Source organism: Talpa occidentalis, unplaced genomic scaffold (assembly GCF_014898055.3).
Source record: "Talpa occidentalis isolate TD23 unplaced genomic scaffold, MPIMG_talOcc4v2.1, whole genome shotgun sequence".
Taxonomy (NCBI): Eukaryota; Metazoa; Chordata; class Mammalia; order Eulipotyphla; family Talpidae; genus Talpa; species Talpa occidentalis.
The window spans coordinates 99,859,389-99,887,366 of NW_026555331.1; the positions used below are offsets into that span (position 1 = coordinate 99,859,389).

A 27,978-nucleotide genomic window follows, 5' to 3' on the forward strand; every position below is an offset into this window, starting at 1 on the left:
AGCATTCACATGCACATCTACAGGTGCACACAGCAAGAGGCCCTTCAGAGTTTATTTTTTGGAATAGAACACTTGGGTTATAGAGCATGTGCCAAATTGTTTTCCAGAGTTCTTCTTCAAATTTACTTGCTAACCATAATGAATCAAAGTTGTGAAGTTTTTCAGAAAACTGAACTAGGTACTTTACTTTTAGCTGTTTTTTATGATACAGAAGATGAGCCACCTCTTCCTATTAAGACTATTCTCACCTCCTATTTTAGAGTGGAAAACGTTGAGGAGACACTAAACTTTGGGTGTGGTTTTATTTATGAAAGCTTTAAAGGTATGTTGGAATAAAGTTTGATATTTTAATGATGGCACTTTTTCTTTTACCTGACAAGAAGTTTGTTTAAATAAAGCAAACACTTTCTTGTTCCTTCATGTACCTCTTTTTTAAAAAGAGAAAAACTTAAAAATATTCATACCAACACAAACTGAAAGGGGATATGGAAAAAATATAGATTAGTAGAAATAGGAATTATCTTTCTTTCATTGCAGGAAACAAAAACTGAAAGAAAGCAATGGAAAAGAAAATGTTGACATGGCTTTGTTTTAACAAAGGGTTACCCATTTGTAGTGTTATAACACGAACAGAAAGATTTTATATTCATTGTGATCACATAGCAAAGTAATCCACATGTTTGTTAATCACCTAATAGGTCTCCTGTTTTGATCTCCAACAATGAACAATTTACATGATTTTTTTATCCCTTCTGTCTTTACATTTCCATGATACTCTCTCTGATTACCTGTGGGGGTTACAAATATACGCTATCATGATCTTCAGTGTTGGTAGAATAACACATACACCTGAATATGTACGTTCCCTCAGAAAGTTGGTGGCTATTAATAGTGTTTTTATTTATTTTACCAATGTTTATTTTGGGGCCTTTTTTAAAACCAATATTAGTTTATTCTTCCTAATAATGAGTGTCTGAGAAGATGCTTGTGATAGATACAGCATCGTCCAAAAGTTGAAGTTCATTAATAATTGGAATGTTGTGGAGTATGAAGTAATGAATACTAATTACTCCTTTCATGTCTGACAGCTCCCTGTGGACCAATACATCAGCCCAGACTTTAATTTGGTTCTAGTAATGGTTTCGTCAATAGCACATTAAATCTGTGTTTGAGAAGATATACAGTTGAACCTGACCCACATAGTAGATACCACTGTCATAAAATGGCCACAGGCTGACAACAGCTGGGTAATTACAAATAATTAAATCCACCAAACTCCAGACAATCCTAATTTTGAGTAAAATATATCTTACGGTATCAATCGACAGAAAACATTTCTGGGAAGATTTATCAACATGTACTTTTTGCAAAGCAAATTTACTGGCTTACATATTAGAGAAGTTGCTGATCTGTGAAGCATCTTCATAAAATTCTCTCTCTTTAATCTTTCAAATTTCCCCCAGTATTATAAAGTAATTTTTGAAGTTTAATCTTAGCTGAAGTAACCTTACTGCAAGATTATTTTTCAGTCTGTTTCTGAGTATATAAATATTTTGAAGACTTTTTATTTCATGTTTATTGTTCATGTAACTATTCTTCTAACAATAGTCTTTAAGTAGAATTCCCTAGAGAGAATCTAGAAACTAATGGAAACATTAGCTTTATGATATAAATTCTATTTTTACAGAAGTAATACAAGATAAGGAAGATACTATTTTGGTGTGGTTTTCTGAAAGTTGTGCTGATATTATTAATAAGAGCATTTGGTTTTGGCTAGCAGTTTTCCAGTTTATTAAATACTACTATGTTGTGGCATTTAGAACTGATGTCATAGGATTGTATTATAGTTGTTTATAGATCTGTTCGAATGAGATCTTGGGTGGATTTGAGATAGCAACGTGTTCCATTAACCTATGATCAAATGTGCTCTTTTGAGCTGTGTAGGGTAAGGCAAAAAATGTATCAGGCTTCTCTGCCCTCCTGCCATTAGGACTGATGATGAATCTGCAGTCCTGAATGCATGCCTGATGGCGGGCACCTGGAGGAGGGTGTGGGCATATGTAAGTGGATTCACCTGGGCTAAGACGGGGCTTATCAGGGCGGCGTCACGGGGACGCCAGCACAACAGCAGAGCAGAGTAAAAGGAACAGCAGAAGCAGAGGAGAGAGAACAAGGTCATGAGAGAATGCCAGAGAGCCCAGAAAGATTGAAGACTTGTGGGGGGCTGGGTGCCCCTCCCCAGCACTCCTGCCTACCTCATACCTGGTAAACAATAAAATCCCTGAAAAAGCCACTGAGGGCTCTAGGACTCCCTCCTTACCCCTTCTGCTCAGGTCATAGAGAACCTGCTCCTGTCCCTTCCTGCCTCTACAAGCTAGAAGCTTATTGTTTTTAGATAAACTTTGAATTTAGCAAGTTCTCCCATTATGTCTTATAGGTAAGATTTTTTTTCAAATTACATTTTGCCCACTGCAATAGAATTCAGCTTTCTAGTTTCTAAATTTCTAAGTTGAAAGTGAATCTTAAATTCAGAAAAGACCAGCAATCTTTCTGTTCCTAAATACAATCAAGGTCTCCGAGTATACATTCAGCTTCTACAGACAGTGCATTTATATATATATACAGTCATCTTGCTGATACTTGGTGACTTTTTATAAAAGTAAATACCAAACAGGGCCACAGATGAGAAACCATTCTATGTTTTTTTTTTTTTCAAAAAATGTTATTTTCTAAAAAAGGAAAGCAGATATCAATGGAACCAGAATATATTTTTCATGGCATATGACAATATCTAAATATGGTTGTATTGAAATATGTGTATATATAATATACATGTTTTATATGTATCAAAAGGGAAGTAATATGCTATGACTTTTCTTTTTGCTGCCTGCCTTTTTCTATTCATTGGTACCTGGACTCCTGCAACATTAATCTTCTCTTTTATTATTCTAATTGAAGTTTGCTTTTATCTTAGAAGGACGTGTTGGTTATATTAACTGTATAAAGCAGCAAGACAATTAACTCATTTCTATTCAGAACTTTCCTTCCTTTCCTTGAATATTTTGCCAGCTGTGCAGCTTTCAGCCAAAACCTTTCTTCAGGAACAGGGTTTGACCAGCTCACACAGACCTTCCTGCCGAGGTTGCTAAGTAACACCTCCGCTCTGCCAGGGGCTACACCTCATCCTTAGGCTGTGCTGCTGTCTGGAGCTGTTGGAGCTCACAAGTCTAATCTAGAAGCTTTTAATTTTAAACAGCAGGACATGCAGTAAGGCTTTTAGATGTCCATTGAAAAGTTGTTGTTTTTTTTTTCCCCTTCTACTAAGTGTGGATTTTCCCTCTCCCCACTAGTGGGACTGTATCCGTTACTTATCTCAGAATTCACCTGCTATCTCTTTACATAGACAAAATGGCTCTGTTGTGGTCTAGAGAGTGGAATTCCTCATATTCAATGAAATTGTTGTCCCCCTGAATTGTCCCTCTTAAAGAACCTTCGGTATGTAACATTAGCTTAGGAAATATCTCTTCAGACAGCAAAGATTTTGCAAGTCTTTTAAATGAAGGTCTTACTGTGGCCAGTCTTAGTAAAGACTCCAGGCTGCCAGTTTCCTTTTTTTAAATTGAATATACTTTTCCAAGTTTGGTGTTAGATGACAATAAAAAATGATGGTGTTTATTCAGGTGCTCAGAGTATCTGATCACTAGAGAAGTTTATTTATGTTTTTATGATCCAGGACTAATGGCATTTTCAACACTCACTACATTAAATCTCAAGAGCAGCTCCAACAAAAGTAAAGTTTAGTTTCCAGACCCGTATCTCCAGACTGCAGTCTTCGACTTCAAATTCTCATCTCCAACTTTACATTCTCATCTTGGTAATACTGAGGTAATGTTCCCTCTCTCAACCCATTGGTTTTTCTGGAGAATCTGATAATGGGAGAAATATTTCCCCAATGCTGTGCACATTAGCTCAGAACTCATGTCCAGGTGTTTTTAATGCAATTTGTATATCCTGCATAACATTAATGACCTTCGGTGACTTGATATTAGGAATCATTTTATCCCAGAACACCTTTTGAATGAATGTTTAACACACCCAATGATTTTTGAAATTTCAAATGTATCTGATTTTTATACAAATCTGACATATGGGAAACTGACTTTATAGTTAATTTGTAGATGATTGTGTAAAGACAGCTAATTAGTGAGCATTTTGGCGTACTTCAAATATATTTTCTTTTTCCTGAAAACCAACTTTCACATAAATTGAGTGACTTTTTAGATTTTGTGAATTAAGAAATTCATTTTATGAAGATAGCAACAAAAATTACAGCTTTTGCTTGGAACTGGACTCCTCAATAATGATGTTATTCTCCTAAACAAGGAACAGAATTTACAACCAAAGACAGAAGGGCCTGTTCTCTGATGTGTGTCTTTATATTTTCTCTAGTGGCCATGTTTGTTACTGAGTCAGTTGTACACTGTCAGTAGCCTCTTGTGATAGGCAGTCAGACAGGTTGACAGAAGTTGGGGTCACAAGCTGTCACTGTCAAGCACAGCAAATTAACCTGCAATGTGGTGCAATGAAATGAACTTTATAGTAGGAGTCAAGAGACCCAGGTTCTAGTCCCAACTCTGCCACTAAGCTATATGACCTTGGACAAGTCATAAACTCTTGAGTCCATAAATAGGAATGATCTCTGGGGCCCATCCTGCCTGCCTATCTAAAATTATAACTCTGCTAGGTGAAACAATGTTTTTGACTTACCCTGTGTACTATCCAATTAAATGGAAGCATTTATAATGGGAAGAATTTTGTTTCAGATCTGAATTCATATAATCAGTCTCTCATCTTCAAACCAACAATCTTAGCCAGTGAGGAGGATGTAAAGGAACTCACTCCTGGAAGGAAGTAATAAAATCCCTCTGTAAGCAAACCCCTACACCCCCTTCCCACCCCGCCCCCGCCTCCCTTCCCACCCCCCCCCACCCCCCTCCCACCCCCTCCCCCAACCCCGGCCAGATTCAGAAATTCCTGCCCTGCGTGTTTCTCTCTGCAGTGTAGTGTGTCAGGGGTCAGGGCTGTCCTTTTCCTGGGAGGCATGACGTGGGAAAATGCTTGAAGAGCTGCTTTAAGAAAGTAGCTGCAATTCTTTTATGTTGTTCCTCAAACCTATTGCTCCTAGTTCAGAAGCTTGTAGCTTCCTTCTGTGTTGTGGAAGTCACAACCGCTAGATGCATGTCTTTCACAGAAACAACAAAGTGATTGCTTTCCCCACCCCTCTGCTTAACTCCTTTGATGTTTGGCTCCTTCAAATCAGGAGAGAGCAGCAGTAGCAGCCTGTTTAATTGCCCCAGATAGGAGATTAACCAAAAGTTAACCTAGCAGCAATGATAAAACCCGCTGAGTCATTATGCAGTTTTTGCCTTTCATAGATCATAAACACTCCAATTGAGGATAATTTACTATCCCTAAGAAATCTAAACCTATAAAAACAATGCTTCAGAGCAAAATTTAAAATGCAGTTTTATAGGCAGACATCCTTCTCTTTTCCCTTGATTAACTCTCTATTCACAGAGAAATCTCAGACTTGTCACCCAGGTAGGAGGGTTTCTCCTTTTCAAACCAGGGCATGATAATGCCTCGGGGTATATGTAGGTGTGCAGGGAAGATGTGGAGCTCCCAGAGTCTCCTCAGGGAGGTTGCTTTAATGCAGATGTTGGGTTAAATAAGTATATATTAGTTAAAAGCTTTTGTCATTTGCAAAGAAGCAAAATTGTCAGAACTTCATGCTCAGTGTTGCAATCTCGTGTTTTTTCTTGAGAGTCACAGTGCAGAACAATGCATACAGTGACTGATTGATAAAATTGTAACTAGGTGTTGGAAGTTCAGTCGAATTAGCTACTGTTGCTGTGAGAGGAGATTACACTCATACCACTAACTGACATGGTTTCTAGCGCTGCTTTAGGCCTTTAGACAAACAACCTATCTTGATGTAGCTCATGAACTAAGAATGGTTTTATTTTTCTACTTTTCAAATTATATTTATTGAGGTAACATCTTCTACTTCATTGTATCTGCTCTAAGGGCTATAGGCTTAAACCTCTACAAATGTGTATTTTCACACCATGCCCACCACCAGCACCCCAATACTCATCCACTATGCTCTATTAGGGTTGTCAACAGTCATGAAGAATACAGTCAACACTTGAACTACTCAGAGGTTTAGGGGTTGACCCAACACAAGGTCAAAAATTTACATATAATTTTTAACGTCTCAAAACTTTAACTACAATTATCCCTTGATATCCCAGCACAGCTGCTTTTGGGACAGTCCCATGCCAATATATTTTGATGCATAAACCCCTTGTATTAGCACCCCATATCTGTGGGTTCTTCATCTTCGGGTTCAACCAACTGACAGCTGTAGTTGATTGAATTCGTGAATGAGGAACTCATGATATGAAAAAATTCCTCATATAAGTGGACCCACACAGTTCAAGGGTCAGCTATCTATGGAAGAGGCATAAGTGGTCCTTCAAAATGTAAGATATTTACTCTCTGGCCCTTTACAGAAAAGTTCTTCCACCTCTGTTATAGACGATTCCTTCCTAACACCTGCCCACCTACAGCTTTAAAAACATGTTAATCATCTTGCTGGAAGTTTGTTGCGATTCTCAGGGCCACACATACACCACACACTACACATCCCACACACAAAACCACAATTGTACTTTTTAGCTCCTAATCCTGTCAATGGGACAGTTAGCTGTCCCATTAGACAATAATGGAAATTCTAGCCTTGGTTCATTTAATGCTCGTCATTTAAATTTACATTCCTAAAGCATAAAAATGTTTAGATTCTGTTTTTATCTGGGAACATAGGTTAGTGGTTAAAACAGAAGTTTATAAAATATAAATTCAAATCTGGTGAAAATTCATAACCAAATGGGGAAAAGAAAATTCAACCTGAACCCACAGAAAGTTGTGACTGACCTGGCATTTCTTTGCATAAGGAAGGAAGGAATTCAAACCAAGATGTAGCAGTAAACAGAAAATTGCAAGACATGCACAGAGGTTTAGTTAAAGTATAGGTTATATTATTGTCAAGAAGTGAGTATAAACTTGGGTATCTCATATGTGTGGGAACTCCAGGCAGTAATTACATAAGACTTTCATTCTTGAAATTGCCTTTAGAAGCCAATCTTGGAGTCTGAGTCAACAAAGAAAGATTTCCCCAAACTACTTGTGAGATCAATTTTGGAAGCCCTTGAAATGGAAAACTCATGGGAAAAAATTTCAGTAACGCTCCTAATGTAGATATAGTTGAATACATATATGTCATCAATCAAAAAGAAGCAGGTTAACTAAGAAAGGTGTCCTTTATCAAATATCCCAAAAAGCATGTCATTATGCCTAAAAGTCAAGCATGAACCCTGAGAAACTGTGGTTAGCATGATTACTTACCTTATAGACTGTTATAAGCCCAAATGTTAGTGATTTGACCTCTGATCCATAGTTCTTTTCTCTCTTTTTGGGCTAACTATTGAGGTATAATTCACACACCTTGCAATTTAATCATTTAAAGTGAATAGTTCAATGGCTTTCAGTATATTCAGAGCAATGGGCAGCCATTACCACAAAAAGTTTTAGAATTGAAACTCCTAGGCTAATCTACTTTTTATTGATTTGACTATTCTGAATGTTTCCTGTGAATAGAACCATGCATGCAATATGTGGTGTTTTTCTGACTGCTTCACGTGGCATGTGTTTACAAGGTTCATCCATGTTGAAGCCTTTATCAGTACCACTTTGCTTTTTATAGCTGAATAATAATCCTTTGTTTAGGTATCCCATCTTTTGATTAACTTTGTAAGTTTACAGATATTTGGATTATTTTTGGCTCTTGTGACAGATGCTGTTGTGAACATTTGTATAAAAATTCCATGTGGGGCCTCCCCTGGTGGCGCAGTGGTTGAGCGCTGGGCTGCGAAGCTACCCACAGCCTCTGCAGCACCAGTTCGATCCCTGCCAATGGCGAGGGTCCCATATGGCATGCAGACCTCTCCTGCCGCCCCCCCCCCTGCTCCCCTCAGCAGTGTATTTCGTCAGTCTGCCTGTTCTGTTCCCTGCTCTGGCTCTGGTGAATTCTCTCACCCTCCCGTGTTTCTGACTGTACCCAGTGTTTGTATAAATAAATATATAAATCTTAAAAAAAAAAAAAATTCTATGTGGAGGGCCTCCCTGGTGGTGTAGGGGTTAAGTCTCAGTGCTAATACCTTGATGGCCTGAGTTTGATCCCCAGCCAGGGAGCTACCCACATATGGCTCAACAGATCTCTCCTGTCTTGCCCCCTGTTCCCCTCAGCAGTATATTCCAGTAGATCTGCCTGTTCTATTCCCCATTCTGTCTTTGGTGAATCCTCTTACCCCCTGCCCCTCTGGCCTACATTCCAGTTCTTGTTTGCATAAATACATAAAAATAAACCTTTAAATTTTTTTAAAAATAAGAATTCTATGTGGACATGTTTTAATTTGTGTATCATATAATTAATATATAACTTGCATATATATGTGTTGGGTTAAATGATAACTCTGTGATTTACGTTGTGAGGAATTACTGATTGTTTTCCAAACTGGTTGCACCATTTTACATTTCCACCAGTAGTGCGTGAGGATTCTCATTTCTCTGTATCCTTGTCAACAACGCTTGTTATTGTCTCTGTTTTTGCTGTAATAACCATCTAGTAGGTGTGAAGTGGCACCTCACTTGCTTTGATTGGTGTTTTTCTAGTGACTTTTTTTTATATTAAAAGAAAAGCTTTTATTGGGAAAAAAGAAACGCAGTTTGGTTTATTTGTTCCTTAGTAATGGCATCATTGTGGGGATGAGCAAAAGGGGGTCCGGGGAATCAAATCCCTTTGAGGGGAGGCCCAAGCTTCCCAGAATCCCTTGTCCCTCCCCACTCTGGGCACTGGGGCAGGGAGTGAGAGGGAAGCAGCAGGGCATGATTGATAAAGCTACATGAGCAGACAAAAGGCACTGGTGGGCTTTCCCTAGGCCAGGGACGGGTGGGCCGCGGCTCCAGGCGTCCAGCTGGAGCTAGTCCTTCCCCTCCCTTTCTTGGCTTTGGCCTTGGCTTTGGTTTTGGGGGTGCAGGGCTTGGTCACACGGATGGTCTCCTGGAACTGGGCTTGTACCGCGCCTTCTTCAGGGTGCCTTGGCGCGCTTTGGTGCCTGTGCCCCCATCACAGGCTCCCCAGCTCTCAAACTTGTACTTGCAGTCGGCTCCAAACTCCTTCCAGTTGCAGGGCACCGGATGCGCTGAGTCTGGGCCCCGCAGGTACACTCGCGGAAACCCACGCCGCAGTCCTTGCTGCTGGGGGTGCAGGGTCCCCAGGTCCATTCCACACACTCAGCCCCGGGCCGCCCTTCTTCACTTTTTCTTTTTGGCCGCAGCAGAGGTGAGCGCCAGCAGGGCGAGGGCGAGGAGGAGGGCGCCTCGATGCTGCATCCTGGGGAAGAGCGCGGGTCAGACTCCCCGCCCGCCGCCCCCCCCCACTCCCGCCCGGCCCCTTCCCACCAAGGACCGCATGCACGGCCGCCCGCCCCCCCTATTTTCCGGGCTCAAAGGGTCAGCCCCTAAGGTGGCGGCTGCACGCCTAGAGGGGTCGGTCCCCTGCCCACGGCCGGGGTGCCCCCAGGCATCACTGCGGGGATGCCTGGCCCAGGACCAGACCCCCACCCCTGTCATCTCAGCGCGCAGACAGCTGCCCCACGGCTGTTTTTCTAGTGACTTATATGTTGAGCATCTTCGTAGGTGCTTTTGGCCTTTTGTATTTCTTTTTTGGAGAAAAGTTTCATCAGATCCTCTGGCAATCTTTTAGTTGGGCACATCTTTTACCTTTATTTGTACATCACATTGTAAGCTCTTAATTCATATTTACTGCTGACTGAATAAGAGAATGAATGAATCAGTATATAAAATGTTTTGCTCCTCATGCCCATTATGAGAGCATAAATAATAATGTTTGTGAGAGCAGACACTTAAAGGGGGAATCTAGGGAAACCGAATAGGGGATCAGGAATAAGATAAAACTTACAGGCAACCCATAGATCTGAGGCGCACAGCAGGAAAGGGGGAGGGGAGAACACAGGGGACTATGGTGATGAATCCCAGGTACTGTGGTAGTGGGAGAATTTTGGGGTCTATACCTGAGGGGAGAAATCAAGTATTGTACAAAAGTGAACAAAGATGTAAGAAAATAAAAAAATAATAATAATAATGTTTGTGAGAGCTGAGACCATGCATGTCTTGTTAGTGGTCGCATGTCTGTGCCTTCAAGACTGATGGCCCACTCCCCGGTGGCGCAGCGGTTGAGCGCTGGGTTGCGAAGCTGCCTGAGGCCTCTTCAGGCCGGTTCGATCCCCCGCTGCTCCCCGGCCACCAGAGGAGGGTCCCACATGGAGCGCAGACCTCCCCTGCCGCCCACTGCTCCCCTCAGCAGTGTGCTTCAGTCCTTCTGCCTTCTCTGCTCCCCTTCTCTGCCTTCTCTGGCTCTGGTGAATTCTCTCACCCTCCGGTGCTTCTGACTGTACCCAGTGCTTGAATAAATAAATAAATAAACAAACAAACAAACAAATCTTTAAAAAAAAAAAAGACTGATGGCCCAGCATGGTGTAGGTGTTCAGTGATGCTTGCTGTCTTTTAGATATGTGTATGTACATTTTAATGCATGTATTCACAGATCTATATGTGTGTGTGTGTATATGAACACATATTCATCCTTAAAGAATAGCAATATTTAATATAAGGTTAATCACAAGAAGTTATAATTAAAAGAAAACTAACTTGTTATAGATTGCTTATACAATTTATCATATTTAATTGTGGTAGAAGTATTATAAAAGTACTATGAAAGTACATTTATCATTTTACGAATGAGGAATCTTTATCAGGTAGAGGTTTAATGGATAATTCTGATCCCTCCTATACATTAGAAACACAGAGTAGCTGAAAAGTCCTGAATCACCTGGTATTACAGTACAGAATATAAAAATGGAATGATAACTTGATTACAGTTATGGCTCATGAGAATCTGTGCTTTTGCTTCTGTTAGGTATGTCAAGATTGGAAATAAAGAATGTGAATTTAATAAGAACTTTCGCCTTATCCTTCACACAAAATTGGCAAATCCTCACTATAAGCCAGAATTGCAAGCTCAGACAACCCTCCTCAATTTCACAGTTACAGAAGATGGCCTAGAAGCCCAGCTCCTGGCAGAAGTTGTCAGTATTGAAAGGCCAGATTTGGAGAAACTTAAGGTAAGGTTATTAAATCCTCCCCCAAAGTTTAGTCAGTGCTTGCTTTGCACAAATTAAAGTGTCAGACACCAGAGTATAAGATAGGATTCCTGCCCTTCAGAATCTTGCAACTAGAGAAAAATTAGGATATTTGTGAATAATTAACACGTGTTTTTATACATATAAGTTAATTCAAGGGGTGTTTAACGGTGGTTGGGCTTGTGCTCCAGGAAGTAGATGGGCTGCCTCCAGGTCTTGTTAGATGCAGGTGAGAGGGAGAAGTAAAGAGGCTTATCAGTCTCAGAACAGAGGTTGAGGCAGGTATATGGCCTGGTAGGTTTGATGATAATATAGTCATGGTGAAAAAATAAAGAGGAGTCATGGAGAACGCTGGAAAAATTAAGAGGACTTATAACTAGTATTTAAAGGGAAATTTACAACTTTAAGTACATTGATACAGCAAAAAATACTGAAAATAATTAAGTTCATTATACTAATGGAAAACAGAGTGAACTTAAAATTGCAAAGGGAAGGTAATGGCAGAGTTGAATAGTTGTAGCAAACACTGTATGACCTGAAAAGCCAAAAATATTTACTATTTGGCCTTTTATGGAAAAAGTTTGCCACTCCTGTTATAAATCAGTGGTTTTCAGTTTTTCGTTCTTGAACAATCGTAGTATTATCAGTGGGAAATTCTTTAAAAGAACATTTTCATACCACAGCTCAGTTCCCACCAAATGAAAGATTCTGGAGGTGTGCCCAGAAATCTGTGTTTATCTCAGCTCTGCAGGTGATTCTCACGCATGCTCAGACTCTCTCTGAGCCTGCTTTCACTTGGATTTGCTACTGTACCATCAACTAACAGGGCAGAGCCAGCCTGGAGATCAAGGTGGCTGTGATGGGCATGGTTCCCTGAGGGCTCCTGGCAGGGGTGCCCACAGGCAGTGGCACTGCAGTAGGCAGGAGTGAGTGACCCGCAGATCAGGGTTTAGAGTACCCAGGCTGGCTACCTTGTGCACTCACCGCCCAGCTGAGTGTGTCTGTACACTAGAGACAAATACATGTCTGTATTTGGCACACTGTGATCAGATATGAAAACAGTCATGTTATGTAACATAATTCTACATCTTCTTTCTCCCAAAAGGCTTGACAGTTTGGTTATTTTCTTTCTTTTTTTTTAAAGATTTTATTTATTTATTTATACAAGCACTGGGTACAGTCAGAAGCGTGGGAGGGTGAGAGAATTCACCAGAGCCAGAGCGGGGAGCAGAGCAGGTAGAAGGACCGAAGTACACTGCTGAGGGGAGCAGCGGGCGGGCGGCAGGGGAGGTCTGCGCGCCATGTGGGACCCTCCTCTGGTGGCTGGGGAGCAGCCAGGGATCGAACCATCGCCACAGAGGCCACAGGCAGCTTCGCAACCCAGCGCTCAACCACTGCGCCACGGGGGAGGCCCAACAGTTTGGTTATTTTCCCTTTTGATAATGAAGATTTTCAAACATGAAAGTGAATAGTTCTGACTCCCCAGGTGACCTTTATGGAACTTCAATAATTTTCAACATTCTGTCATACTTTTTTATCTGAAGCTGTTTTTTAAAATCTTATTTTAGAATTATTTTAAACTTGTAGAAAAGTTTGCAAAGATGTAATACTGTTCCTTTAAACTTCACCCTTATTCATTTTCAGTTTCTCTAATGTTATCATTCTTTTTTAAATATAAAAATAAGTTGTTCCAAATGTTGCTCTACTTCAGTAACACATTCAAGAAAAATCACTCATTAATAAATTCTGTTTTTCCCCATTTTTATAACAGTTTTGTTGAGATAATTCACATACCATGCACCCAATGTTTTTTCCACTTATCCCTGGGCAACCATTAATCTATTTTCTGTTGCAATAGAATTGCCAATTTGGGACATTTCATACAAATAGAATCATAAAATAAATGTTCTTTTGTCTCTACCTTCGTTTACTTCAAGGTTCATCTGTGTTGTATGACGTATTCATCCTTCATTTCTTTTTTATATATGAATTATATTCCACTGTACGGCTATACCACATTTTATTTATCTGCTCATCAGTTGATGGGCATTCAGGTTATTTCCAGTTTGGGGCTATGATGTGTAATACTGCTATGAAGATCCATAAGCAGGTTGGGTAGACATATGCTTTCATTTCTCTTGGCTATGTACTAGGAGCCGGACTGCTGAATCATATGGTAGCTCTATGTTTAATCATTTGAAGAGCTAACAGTATTTTCAACACTGCTGTATCTTTTTGCATTTTCATGAGCTATGGGTGAGTTACTGTTTGTGTACTGTGACATAGGGGTCCAGATTCATCTTTTGCTTATGGGTATCTTGTTTTCCAGCACCATTTGTTGAAAAGATTATCTTTTCTCCATTGAATTGTCAAAGATCAATTTATCATATTTTTCTTTGATTCTGTCTTTCATTGATACCATACTGTCTTGATTCGTGTGGCTTTATAGCACATCTTGAGGTTGGGTGGTATCTTCCCTCTGACTTGTTCTCCCATGTATCGTTGCTATTCTGGATCTTAAGCCTTTCCTTATAAACTCAAGAGTCTGTTTGTCAATATCCTCAAAATAATGTACTAGAATTTCAATTAATAATGTGTTGAATCCCAGAAGGGAAGAAATTATATTTTCTATCCATAAATATGGAATATCTTTCCTTTTTCTTAGATCTTTAATTTATTTCATCAGAGTACAGCAAAGTTCTTATAGCTCTTTGACATAACTTCTTACATTTATAACTAACATTTCAATTTTTTGGTGCAAGTGTAGATGGCATCATGTTTTAAATTTCAAATTTCCAATTGTTCATTGCTGGCATATAGAAAAACAGCTGACTTTTGCACAGTAACCTTGTATCTTGCAACCTTGCTATAATTTCTTATTAGTTGCATGAATTTGGGAATTTCTATAAAAATAATGTGATGCCTGACCACAGTTTATTTCTTCCTTCCCTCTCTGTATAACCCTCTCTCTCTCCCTCTCTCTCTCTCTCTTTCTCTCTCTCTCTCTCTCCCCCCACCCCCTCTCCGTCCCTCCCTCCCTCACTGATTTACTGATTAGTTAGGACTTCTAATACAGTGTTAAATGAAAGTTAGCAAAGGGGATACCTGTGTCTTGTTTCCAATTGTAGACAATGCATCTAGCTTCTCACCACTAAGTATGATCTTAGCTGGAGATCTCATTTTTGGTGTTCTTTACCAAGTCGAAAATACCCTCTATTAATAGTTTGCTGAAAGTTTTTGTTTTTTAATTTTTAAGTGAATTAAAATTAGGGTTTGTCTTTCTCCACATCCTCATCAGTTATTGTTGTTTCTGTTTGGTTTTTTTTTTTTTAATATCAGCCATCCTCACAGGTGTGAGGTGGTATCTTATTGTGATACTGATTTGCATTTCACTGATAACAGTGAACAATTTTTCATATGCCTGTTGGCCATTTGCATTTCTTTGGAGAAGTGCCTATTTAGCTCTTCTGCCTATTTTTTGATTGAGTTATTTGATTTTTTTGTTGAGTTGTGTGAGCTCTTTGCAGATCTTCAATATTAGTCCCTTACCAGTTGTATGGTGTTCAGATATTTTCTCTCACTCAGTAGGTTGTCTTTTTTGTTTATTGTCTCTTTTGCTATATAGAAGCCTTTTAGTTTGATGTAGTACCTACTGTTTTTATTTTCCTTTGTTTTCCTTGCTGCTGGAGAAAAGTCCTCGAAGCTGTTTCTGAAGTTGATGTGATGGAATGTTTTATCTGTGTTTTCTTCTACGTGTTTTTTGGTGTCTGGTTTTAAATCCAAGGTTTTTTTTTTTTTTAACTATATTGAGTTGATTTTTTTGTGTGGTGTGAGATAGTAGTCTAGCATGTGGTAGCCCAATTTCCCAACACCATTTATTACACTTGTTCCAGTGTAAATCCTTTGCTCCTTTGTCATAGATTAGTTGTCCATATATGTGTGGTTTTATTTCTTGGCTTTCAATTCTATTCCTTTGGTCTGTGTTTGTTTTTGTTCCAGTACCATGTTGCTTTAATTGTTTTGGCTTTGTAGTATTGCTTGAAGTCTAAGTGTAATACCCCCATTTCTATCCTTTTTAGTCAGGAGGAGAGCTTCAGCTGTTCAGGGTCTTTGTGATTCCATATGACTTACAGCAATATTTGTTCCATTTCCTTGAAGAATTCCATTGAGATTTTTATTCACTTGTTTCTTTATTTTTAAGATTTATTTATTTTGTAGAAGAACTGGGATGTAGGCCAGAGGTTGGGGAGGGGGCCATGAGGAGAGCTGAGAGGATTCACCAGAGACAGAGTCCCCACTCAGAACAGGTAGATTTACTGAAATACACTGCTAAGGAGTGCTGCAGGGGAGACAGAGGAGGTCTGCTGTGCCATATGTGGGTTAGGTCCCTGGCCAGAGATTAACTCAGAGCCTAGTGGCAATAGCACTGAGACTTAACCCCTAAGCAACCAGGGAGGCCTCTCACTAGTTTCTTAAGGCAAAAGCTTAGATAATTTAAGATCTTTCTTCTTTTCCAATCTGTATGTTCAACATAATTGTCTCTCTAAGCACTGCATTTGCTGCATCTCACACATTTCAATAAATTGTATTTTAAATTTTACTTATTTCAAAATATTTTTATTTCTCTTGAGATTTCTTCTTTGACCTAGGTGTTATTTAGAAATGTGTTGTTTAATCTCCAAGTATTTGGGGATTTTTCAGCTATCTTTCTGTTACTGATTTTGTACTTAACTTTGTTATAGTCTGAGAACAAACTTTGTATAATTCATATTTTTAAAATATTTTTGGGTGTGTTTGATGGCCCAGAATTTTGTTCATCTTGTGAATATATCATTTAAACTTGAGAAACAGTATATTCTCCTGTTACTGCATGAAATATTCTAATTGATATAGCTATCAATTAGATCCAGTTGATTGATGATTCTGTTTAATTCAACTGTATTGTTACTGATTTTCTGTCTTCTAGATTTATTAATCAATCTGTCAAAACAGGGGTTTGGGATTATCCAACAATAATAGTGGATTTGTCTGCTCATCTAGCAGTACCTTAAATTTTTATCTCATATGCTTTAACTCTGTTGCTCAGCACAAACACATTAAGAATAGTTATGTTTTCTTGGAGAATTTATCCTTTATCAATATGTAATGTCCCTTTTGCTTCTGGTAATTTTCTTGTTCTAAGTCTGGTTTGTCTAAAATTAACACAAGTACTCCAACTTTCTTTTGAATAATGTTAGTGTGGTATGTCTCTCATTAGTTAGTGTGGTATGCCTTTAATCTGCCTATGTTTAAAGTGGATTTGTTGTTGAGAACAGATTTCTGGTTATTGTGTTTTTATCCATTTTAATTGGTGCATTTAGATAATTGATATTCAAACAGATTCAAACAGATTATTGATATAGTTGGATTATCCTACTATGTGTTTTGTTTATTCCTTTTGATTTTAATTAAGCATTTTACATGATTTTTAGCTTATAAATTATACTTTAAAAATTTAGTGTACTGGGGCCTCCCCGGTGGCGCAGCGGTTGAGCACTGGGTTGCTAAGCTGCCCGCAGCCTCTGCGGTGCCGGTTCGATCCCCAGCTGCTCCCCAGCCACCAGAGGAGGGTCCCACATGGTGCGCAGACCTCTCCTGCCGCCCGCTGCTCCCCTCAGCAGTGTACTTCGGTCCTTCTGCCTGCTCTGCTCAATTCTCTCACCCTCCCGTGCTTCTGACTGTACCCAGTGCTTGTATAAATAAAAATAAATAAATCTTAAAAAAAAAACTCTTAAAAAAAAAAAAAAAATTTAGTGTACTTTGTTGCTTTTGTTATTTTGAACAATTTGTTATCTCAAGAATAAGAACATAAAATATTTTATCTTCATTTGTTCATTCTCTGACATTCTTCCTGTCTTTCTATAGATATGAGTTTCTGACCTATACCATTTTGCTTCTCTGTGAGAAATTTTTAAATATTTCTTTTTTAAAAAAATTTTTCTGTGAATAGGTCTACTAGTGACAAAATCCCTCAGTTTATGTTTTTCAGAATAGGTCTTTGTCATTCATTTTTGAAAAATAATTTGGTGAATGATACAGAATCAAAGGTGTTGTTCCCTTCAGTTTTGTAATTATTTTACTCTAATCTATTCTTGCTTGCATATTTTCTCTAAAGAATTTCCCAGTAATCTCTTATCCTTTCTCCCCTTGTATATCAGGTGTTTCCACCTTGTCCCCCCCCCATGACTTTTTTTCAAGATTGTTTTGTCCTTTTTCTTTGAATACCTGCAATGTGAAGGTGATATGCTTAGTTACAGATTTTTGTTGTTGTTTATTCTGCATAGTTTGCCGTGAGCTTCTTGGATTTGTATTGTGGTGAATGTCATTAATTTTGGAAAATTCTTAGACATTATTACCTTGAATATTTCTCCTTTTTCTCCTCTTTTAGGTATTTCCTTTGTGTGTATATTAGACCTTTTGTAGTTGTTTCATAGTTCTTGCATATTCTTTTCCTTTTCTTAGTCTTTTTCTCCTTTCATTTGTTTCATTTTAGTTTTATTGACATAGCTTAAGTTCACTGATTTTTCTTTTAACTATGTCTAAACTACTGATAAACCCATTACAGGCATTCTTTGTTTCTTTTACATTTTTTTATTATTATTTGTAGCATTTCCCATATTTTCTTAGTTTCCATCTCTACCTATATTGCCCATATGGTCTTGCATGTTATCTTCTTTGACCATTAGAGCCCTTTGCCATACTAAGCACTTAATTCTCAGTACGATTATTGCAAACTCTGCCAATCCTAAGTCTTTTTCTGAGATTTGCTTTGTCTCTCCAGACTGGTTTTTTTTTTTGTATTTTTTTTTTTTTTTTCCCGAAAGCTAGACATGATAAATTGGAGCGTTGAAATGGAGGTAAATAGAGCTTTGGTGTGGTTATTTATATTTTTATATGACTAGAAGTTAAGCTATGTTTCATGGCCGCTGTGGCTGTTGGTGTCATGGGCTTCAGTATCTTTGATTTTGTCTCCCCTGTGTCTTTGGACTTCCTTAAAAGCACCTTCTCTAGTAGTGCATCTTGCAGCTCTCTCATTTGATACATTACTAAGTATTGTGGACAGGAATCGCTCTATAATCTTATGAAATGTCAGTAGGTCTGAGTCACCTGACTTTTACTTTCAGGAGAGTATCTTTTTCATATTTTATCACCTGTGTGAGAAAGAAAGTCTAGAAGAGACTGAGTTGTGTAATTACCCTTCCCCTTAGATCAGATAAAGCTGTAGTATATTTCCCAGAAAGCAGGCTTTTGTTGAGGAGAACAAAGAACTTTCATAAATTTCTAAACATATCTTAAATAGTAACTTCCCTCTGGGCATATTTCAAAATATTTGCTGTCTCTGCCCCATTTCTGCTGCCCAAAGTAGGAATGGGTTTTTCTCTCATTTCACTGTAAGAATCTGTTGTTTCACTGTAAGAGTCAAAGTTACAAAAGTGTGGAGAGTTTCCTAAGACTAAGCCCTCAGAAGTTTTTACTCTGCTCTGCGTCCAGCAATTATCCAGTTATTGCTTAAATATTCCTGATAAGCTGTCAAAGTGGCACTATGCCCAGTGACCTCTGTTAACTGATGGATATAGGAGAGTTGTTAATTAGTTTTTTTCTTAATGTGAAGATGGAAATTATGATTTCAACTTTTTACCTGTTGGAGCAGAAAATGGAAGTTTTTATTATTTTTTAAATTGATTCATGATCTAAAACAATTATGATAGATATTCATATTCTGGATTCTAGGACATCAAAATGTTGACATATCTTCTGATTTTTTTCATAAAGAATTTTTTTAATTGTGATTAGTGTGGTTTTAATATTAACTGTATCTTATAGGTTGAGTCTATGAAATGTGTGATTAAGGAACTTGCTTAAAAAGCATGAATTTACCCAAACTTTCTCACATTTTTCTTGGCTTGTCTTAGCTGGTTTTGACAAAGCACCAAAATGACTTTAAGATAGAGCTGAAATATCTGGAGGATGACCTCCTCCTTCGCCTTTCTGCAGCAGAGGGGAGCTTTCTAGATGACACCAAGCTGGTGGAGAGACTGGAGACAACAAAGGCAACTGCTGCTGAGGTCGAGCGCAAGGTAGGCAAAGGCAAAGTCCTCCCTCCTGGAAGGTTTCAGTTCTCTTTTTGTTTTGATTGTCTTTTTTCTTTAAAAAGATTCATTTATTTATGCATATAAGAACTGGGGTGTAGGCCAGAGGTGCGGGGCAGGGGTGGCGAGAGGATTCACCAGAGACAGAGTGGGGAGCAGAACAGGCAGATTGACTGAAATGCACTGCTGAGGGGAGCAGCGGGCGAGACAGAAGAGGTCTGCTGCGCCATGTGGGTCAGCTCCTTGGCCGGGGATTGAACTCAGGCTGCAGTGGCTGGTCATCAGTGCTCTTTTTGAATGAAGTGTTCAACATGAAGGGTTATTAAACTTGGTAATTTCTGTAAGAGGACCAACTTGTGGAATTTAGGTCATTTAATAAGCTATTCTTAAAAACTGGATTGTGCGGGGTCCTGAGTGGAGGTAGAGGTGATTGAACTTATACTTCTCCTAACAAAAGAGAGATCCAGTCATTCCAATTAGACTTGTCTTGCTGTTATCTTTTCTGGATGACCAAATTTGAAGGAAATTTGGGCCCACTGGCTTATATGGTCTAAAAAGGCTTAGCTTCCTGCTCTGGCAAGCTGACATCCTACAGTTTCTCCATTGGCTTCCAGTCTGTTGCATATTATTGAGAAATACTTAGAGCTGAAGTTTTGTTTACAGGCCTTCAGTGGCAGGAGACTGAGCAAGCGATGGTTTTCCTGCTTTACTCCAGTACATTATTCACCTGGGAAACTTACATTTCCTAAAAGCCAGTAAAAGTCTTCATTGAACAGATTTCCTGCTGAACATCTAATATGTGTCCCAATATGCCTGATACATGGTGTGCACTGTGAACATTCATAAGTGACTCTTAACCCTTAAAACACCACTGTCTCAAAGTGAGAGGAACTTTTATTTGCTGTCTGGAATATACTCATTACTATGTAATCTATTAATTACCCACAGAGGCTGTGTCACCACATATCCAATACATTTGTCTTAATTTAAGCAAAGAAATGGAATCCCAAATTACTCTATCCTTTTTAAGTAAGTGAATTCTAGGTGGTTCTATGATGGTGAAGATTAGAGCAATTAAGTAAATTAGGTCTTAGCTTTGAAGTTAACTTCTAATTGTCTCTTAAAATGTCTCTATCTATAATCTTCATATATCACCACTCATTGACTTCCCTCTTTGCTCTACATTTTATTTCCTTTTATCTATAAATATGAGGAGTCAATTCAATAGAAAAGGTTAGAAAAATACTATATCTTATAGAGCTACAGGGCCAGCAATGGATCTGAATTAAAAAAAAAAAAAAAAAAGATACTTTAGCCTGAGATAGAAATGAATAAATTGGGGGATAGTGTGTTGTTTTTTTAGTTATCTGTTAGAATGTACCAGAGGCTATTATGGAAAGATAAACTAAATGTGCACATATGGGTGATTTAGTGTCAAGTCAGAATTAGAGTCATGAGAATCTTTATATAAAAGCTTTTTTAGTAAGCATAGATATTGGAATATTATTGACCTTGCTGCTTTTGTATACCTTGTTGACTAATAAAGTTGTTGGCACTGAATTGACCCAACAGACTTTTTAGAGCCATCCCTGGGAGGTGATATAGCTGGGTTATTAACCCCTGAAAGAGAGAGGAGAGGCAGGAAGGTGACATTACTCAGGAATAAATTCTCTGGAACTGAAAACAGTCAAGTTATTTAGTCTGTAACCATTCAGTAGATAGTTATTCCATTCTCACAGAAAATTCAGTTATAAGAAGAATTATTTGAAAATATGAATTTAGTAATATTTTTTAAAAGTCAAGCACATAGATGCTGTATTTGTTATCTCTTGTTAGTATTTTCTCAGTTGAAGAAATAATATTTCACTTGAATGTGAAAAGAGAATAGGAAAACCAAGTTACTTGTTTTGTTTGATCCCATAGGTGATTGAAGCTGAAGAAAATGAGAGAAAAATTAACGAGGCTCGAGAATGTTACAGACCAGTGGCAGCAAGAGCATCTCTTCTTTATTTTGTTATTAATGACCTCCGAAAAATAAACCCCATCTATCAATTCTCTTTGAAGGTAAAACTGAATAGGCTAAGAAAAATTATAAATTTCAGGAGTTCAACTTGTATCTGGAAGTTTAGAATTTATTCTTAAGCAATCAGTGCATCCAGCACAGAGTCATGAGGATCTAGCTAGCCAAAAAAAAAAAGAAAAAAAAAACCCACAACATCTTTATTTCTCAAGTTTTCATTTATAATTTTCAATAAGGTTTTGAGGTACTAAAACTGTTGGTATAATATTATAATACTTTTTTTATTCATAAAGTCTTCAGGAGTTTATAAAATACAGGGGAATCCTCTTTAAGGCTCCTACACTTTTTCTATGAAAATGTTTTGCATATGTAGATTTCTTGTTTTTTTTTTTTTCATGTAGAGGAGAAACAGTAAGAGCAACTATTTTTTAATCCACTATTACATGTTCCACACTTCATACTGTAGCTCATGTTTATGACTGAAACATCTCAATATAATAATAGTTTATTACTATTTAAAAAAAAAAAAAACCTAACATTTCAGACTGGAGGGTAATGAGCAGGGAAGAAGGTGGTAGGACACCAACCTAGACAGATGGGAATATGGGCCAGATAGGCTTGTTAGGAATTTTGAGTAATAGTCTGTGTACAACAAGAGATCATTGAAAGGTTTTAAGTAGAAGAGAAAGACTGGAAGAAATGAACAGACCTGAGATATGATTTGAAGCTAGAATAATCTGCTCTTGGAGGTAGACTGGATATGGGCAGTAACGAAAGGAAAGGGTCAGGAATGACTAATAGGTTTCTAGTGTGTGTGCAAAAATTTTAAGCATAGTGTATGAGGAAAATATGACAGCTAGTTCAATAGTATCTGCCCAGTATTGGCCAAATACGAAAACTGCAAGGCAGAGCCCTCATGAAAATCACTATTTAAGAAAAGATTGGCAAATTGAACCCATCCATATATATATATAAAAGATATATTATGGCTAAATGGAATTTATGAGAGAAACAGATAGACCATGCTTATGGTTTGCAACATTCCCTATTATTAGGATGTTATTTTCTCAAAATTGATATATAGATTCAATTCAGTCTCAGTCAAAATCCCAGGAAGCTCTTTTTGTAGAAGTTGGCCAGCTGATTCTAAAATTTGTGTAGAGATGCAAAGCAATTTAAATAACTAGGTAATTCTGAAAGAGAGTGAGAAATTTGAAAAATGTACAGCATATGATTTTAAGATATACTATAAACCTATACTAACTGGTCCAAAGAAAAATACATAGATCAATGGAACTTAGAGCCCAGAACTACACTGAAAAATGTATGGAGAACTGATTTTTGGAAGTTGTGTCAAGACAATTCAATGAGAAAAGAATAGTTTTTTAATAACACATGATGCTGAGACAGCTGGATATCTACATGAAATGGAATAAGCCTCAGCCATTACATCACACTGTGCAGAATTAACTCAAGAGGAATGTGCTAAGTTATACAATTTCTAGAAAATATTGGATAAAATATTGGGCTTTAGGTTAAAATAAAAATTAGGTTAAAATAAAAATATAAAATATTGGGCTTTAGGTTAAGTGGCTGTTTTCTAGGTAAAACAGAGAAAAAAATCGGTAAATTGAACTTTGCCAAATTTTTACAAACATGATCTACAAAAGACATTGTTAAGAATGAGAAGGCAAGTCACAGACTATTGAAAACAATATTTTTAATAAATTTATATATTATTATAAGAACCTGTACAACTCAGGCTAATAGCCCAATTTAAAAAATAGATGGAAGACTCACATAGACATGTTATATTCTAAGACATATGTATTGCCCATAAGCAATACATTTTAAAAATGTTCAACAGCCATCAGAGAAGTGCAAAATATACCCACTGGAACGGCTAAAATTTTACTTTTTTTCATTTTTTAATTTTTTTAAAGATTTATTTATTTATACAAGCACTGGGTACAATCAGAAGTGCGGGAGGGTGAGAGAATTCACCAGAGCCAGAGTGGGGAACAGAACAGGCACACTGACGAAATACACTGCTGAGGGGAGCAGGAGAAGTCTGTCAGGAGACAGGAGAAGTCTGTCACTCCGTGTGGGACCCTCGCTGGCGGCCAGGGATCGAACAGGCACTGCAGAGGCTGCAGGCAGCTTTGCAGCCCAGCGCTCAACCGCTGCGCCACCAGGGGAGGCCCTGGCTAAAATTTTATAAGACTGTTACTAAAAAGTGTTAGCACAGATATATAAGACTGTCACTAAAAATTGTTAGCACAGATAGGCTACTGCAACTCTCCGATGTTGCTGGGAATGTAAAAAAATCATTTTTGGAATATAGTTTGGTAGTTTCTTCTAAAATTAAACATACTCTTGCTAAATAATTCTGGTCTTTATCCTAGGTATTTACCCAAGTGAGGTAAAAACATGTTCACACAAAAGCTTGTTCAAAAATGTTCATAGATACTTTTATTCATTATGTCCACAAATTACAAACCACCCAAAGTTCTAACAGGTAACTGAATATAGCCATACAGTAGGATGTTATTCACAGTATAAAGTATAAACTTCTGATACACACAAAATAGATATGTCATGAAAACATTATATTGAGAAGAAGTTCATGCTGTGTGATCCTATTTATGTGAAATTACAGAACAGGCAAAATCAATCTGTAGTCACAGAGACACATCAGCAGTGTCTGACACGGGTTGTGGGCACTGACCATCAAGAGGCACATGAGGAATCTCTGGGGTAGTATATATTGAAAGGATCTGTTTGTTGGTAGTATATATTGAAAGGATCTGTTGGTTGATACTGAAGAATATAGTTATCAAAATTCATCAAGATGTACACTTACTGGATGCATTTTATTGTATGTAAATGGAAAACTGATTTTAAAATTAAATATCAAATGTATAAATACCTTCTTAGCAATATTTTCCCTATTATTGTAGGGCTTTACCTTTTCTCAAATTATATATATATATATATATAAATATATTTATATGAAATTCAAGTCAAACTTGTAATATTTGGTCTTAATCCAACTAGCCAAAAAAAAAAATTTACATTTATATCTATTTATAGCTACATAGATATTTAAATATATGTTTAATATAGGTATATATATTTTAAAAAACTATACAGTCATCATTATCAAAACATGAAGTATTATAGAATAATGAAACAAATATCAAGAGTGTTTTTAAAGGAAAAAGATGATCAAAGGACATCCCGAAAGTACATGAACAAACAGACCACAAAAACAACTGATTTAAAAGGTCTGACATGGAAATGTCTTTGGAGACATTTCTCCAAAGAAATTATATAAATGTTCAACAAATATATGAAAAGATAACCTAACTTCATTAATCCTTAGCAATACACAAACCAACATAGCGATATACAAATCAAAACCACAATGAGATACCTACCATTTCATAATCATTGGCGTGACTACTTTTAAAAAACAAAGTAACAAATTGCATGAGTTTATCTTTGATTGCTGAGTAATATTCCATTGTGTATATGTATCACATCTTGATCCAGTCCAGCAACATGGATGGAGTTGGGATCATGCTCTGCGAAATAAGCCAGAAAAAAAAAGAAAAATACTGGATGGTCTCACTCATAACAGGAATTTAGAAAACCTAAATAAGGGACCAGGAAAAAGAATAAACCAGAGACACACTACAGTGGGGGGTGGGGAGTGGAGAAGAGGGATTAGGGTCAGAAAAAGGGGGTGGGAATTGTATGGGGAATATAACCAAAATGAAAATGCATATATTGTGCAAAAATGAAAAATGATGTAAGAATTATATAAAATAAAATAATTCACACAAAAAAGTAACAAGTGTTGAGAAGGATGTGGAGAATGTGCAATCCTTGTGCACTTGGTAAGAATGTAAAACAGCAAAACTATAGAAAACAATGTGACAGTTCCTCAGAAAATTGAAAGTAGAATTGCCTTATGCTTGAGCAGTTCCACTTCAGGGTATACACACAAAAGAATGGAAAGATGGATTCAAAGAGATTCGAACATCCATGTTCCTAGCAGCATTTTCATAATAGCTTAAGATAAAAACAACCCAAATGTCCATTGTGAATCAGTGGATAAACAAAATGTGACATATACACACAATGGATTATTATTTAGCCTTCAAAATGAAGGAAACTCGGACACATGCTACAACATGGATGAACCTAAGATCATTAAATATACTAGTTGCAAAAAGAAAATACTATATAATTCCACAACATGAGGCATCTGGTATAGTCCAACTCATAGAAACAGAATATAGAATGGCAATTGCCAGGGATTAGGGGAAGTGGGAGATGAAATATTGTTTAATTAGTACAGAGGTTCAGTTTTCCAGATGAAAAAGTTCAGGAGATTGATTGTACAATAATCGGGTACTACTGAACAGTACAGTAAAATGTTAAGATGGTTAAATTTTATGTTTTGTGTACTTTACCATTAAAAATGTATATCTGTATATATATACACACACACATAATTTATGTATATATACACACAAATAATTTATATATATATACACACACACACAAACACACATACACACACGCCTAATTTTTTTAAGTACTTTGGTAAAAGGAGAGAAGATGGTACAATTCAGTTGACTAGGGAGGAGATGTGGTTAGGGTTTATGGTAGGATGCTAATCATAATAGTGATGGCAGCAGGCGTTTAATGAGCTCTTACCATGTGCCAGGAACTGTTCTAAGAGCTCATATAATCCTCATAAAAATCCTCTCCTGTTCTCTCTTCCCCCTAAATAAACCGTAAACTGGAGCCTTGTGTGTCTGGGGCTAGCTAGACTTCCAGGCACCAGTTTACACCTTTTAACAGTCAGTGAAATTTCCCAGGCTTTCAACATGCTCTTCCACAGAGCAATCGAGCAGGCTGACAAGGTGGAGGACATGCAGGGACGCATCTCAGTCCTGATGGAGAACATCACCCACGCTATATTCCTCTATACCAGCCAGGCACTGTTTGAGAAGGACAAACTCACCTTCCTGTCTCAGATGGCTTTTCAGGTAAGGGAGTGAGTCAGTCAGTAGCACCCCCAGTGTTAAATTCCCACACCTCTGTTTATTACGTGCTTTACTTCTACTGAAGAGACGCATACATAGATAACCTTTTTGGAAACCCTAGTGGCATGAGGAGAGGTTAGTTGTACCTGTAAAACAATTCCCAGGGTTTTTCCCAATTTAATCTCATAAAAAAGAAAAATCTTTCATATATCTTGTAGTTATTTAGACATAATTTCAATAACAAGACTATCAATATTAGCGCAGCTTTCTTTTTAGTAAGTAGTTCCATTGTCTTGGAGGCTTTCTCAATTTTTGTAACAAGTTTTAAGACAAGTGTGATCTAAGAGCAGAAGGCTAACTATGAAAGCATATTGCAAATATATTGCTAATAGGTATAGGTGTTACTGTTGGATTAAACCAGCCTTCATAATTACTTATTAGATTTCTGATCAAGAGCTCAAGAACATGGGCATAAGTAATCTCAGATTATTTGTTTCATGTACAGAACAGATATATAAATATAGGAATTCTCATAAGATTTGGATCTGCCTATTCAATTACATCTGTTATATGGTGACTGCCGTTTTGTGTCATGATTTTGATGTAAATTGAATGATCCTTTTCAATTTTGTGTACCCTCAAGATTTTGCTGAGAAAGAGAGAGATAGACCCTCTTGAACTGGATTTCCTGCTTCGATTCACAGTTGAACACACTTACCCGAGTCCTGTTGACTTCCTAACTACTCAGTCATGGAGTGCAATTAAGGTACTTAGGAACGTGATTTTTTTAATTTCTGTATCTGATTTCAAATCTCTGTTACCTCAAATGTAGAAATTACCGTATGATCCAGCAACTAGATATCATTTCAGTTGTAGAAATATAATGTGATGTTCTTTAATCTTTGATTGCTAAATTGTTTATTTGGAAATAAAGGAGCTTGTGACCTATTTGTGAGCAGGAGAGTTAATAAATATGTATGCTCCATCAGGACCTTTGATTAAAGTCAAGTAATGTAAGTAAATTTTTCAATTTACTTGAATCTGGTTTGTTTGTTTTTTTTCTTTTGTTAGCTTGATTGCTTGTTTTGTTAATTATACATATATTAGTTTATTCGCATTGTAAACCTTTAAGCAGCTTTAGTGAAAATAGTGATATTAATTCTTCAACTTCTGTTATCAATCCATAATCCATTTTTCTGTTAGCAAATCCTATTAAGAGTTTATTCTTCCAGATCTGGAACTCCTAAAAGATGCTCATAATATATTAAGCTCTCCCTTACTCTTTTTTCTAAGAAGGGATATTTCTATGCTTGAAAATAACATCCTTTATTTTTTATAGTATGTTTAGATTTTCATTGGAATTTTAATTCATTTAGAATTATAAATTTAGGTTTAGTTGTGTGGTCAGTGAGGATCTCAGCAGAGCA

The 27,978-nt window shown here is 37.4% G+C and overlaps 1 protein-coding gene and 1 pseudogene across 1 annotated transcript in view; one reads left to right on the plus strand and one right to left on the minus strand.

Annotated features, from left to right (window-relative positions):
* DNAH11 (dynein axonemal heavy chain 11) overlaps positions 1 to 27,978 on the plus strand; it is a 304,261-nt gene that overhangs the window by 245,927 nt on the left and 30,356 nt on the right. The window contains 5 exon segments of the mRNA XM_037508957.2: positions 11,120 to 11,324; positions 19,295 to 19,459; positions 21,395 to 21,535; positions 26,384 to 26,554; positions 27,195 to 27,317. Of these exon segments, the coding sequence (XP_037364854.1) occupies positions 11,120 to 11,324; positions 19,295 to 19,459; positions 21,395 to 21,535; positions 26,384 to 26,554; positions 27,195 to 27,317 (805 nt within the window).
* On the minus strand, positions 9,056 to 9,513 carry LOC119257288 (midkine-like; annotated as a pseudogene).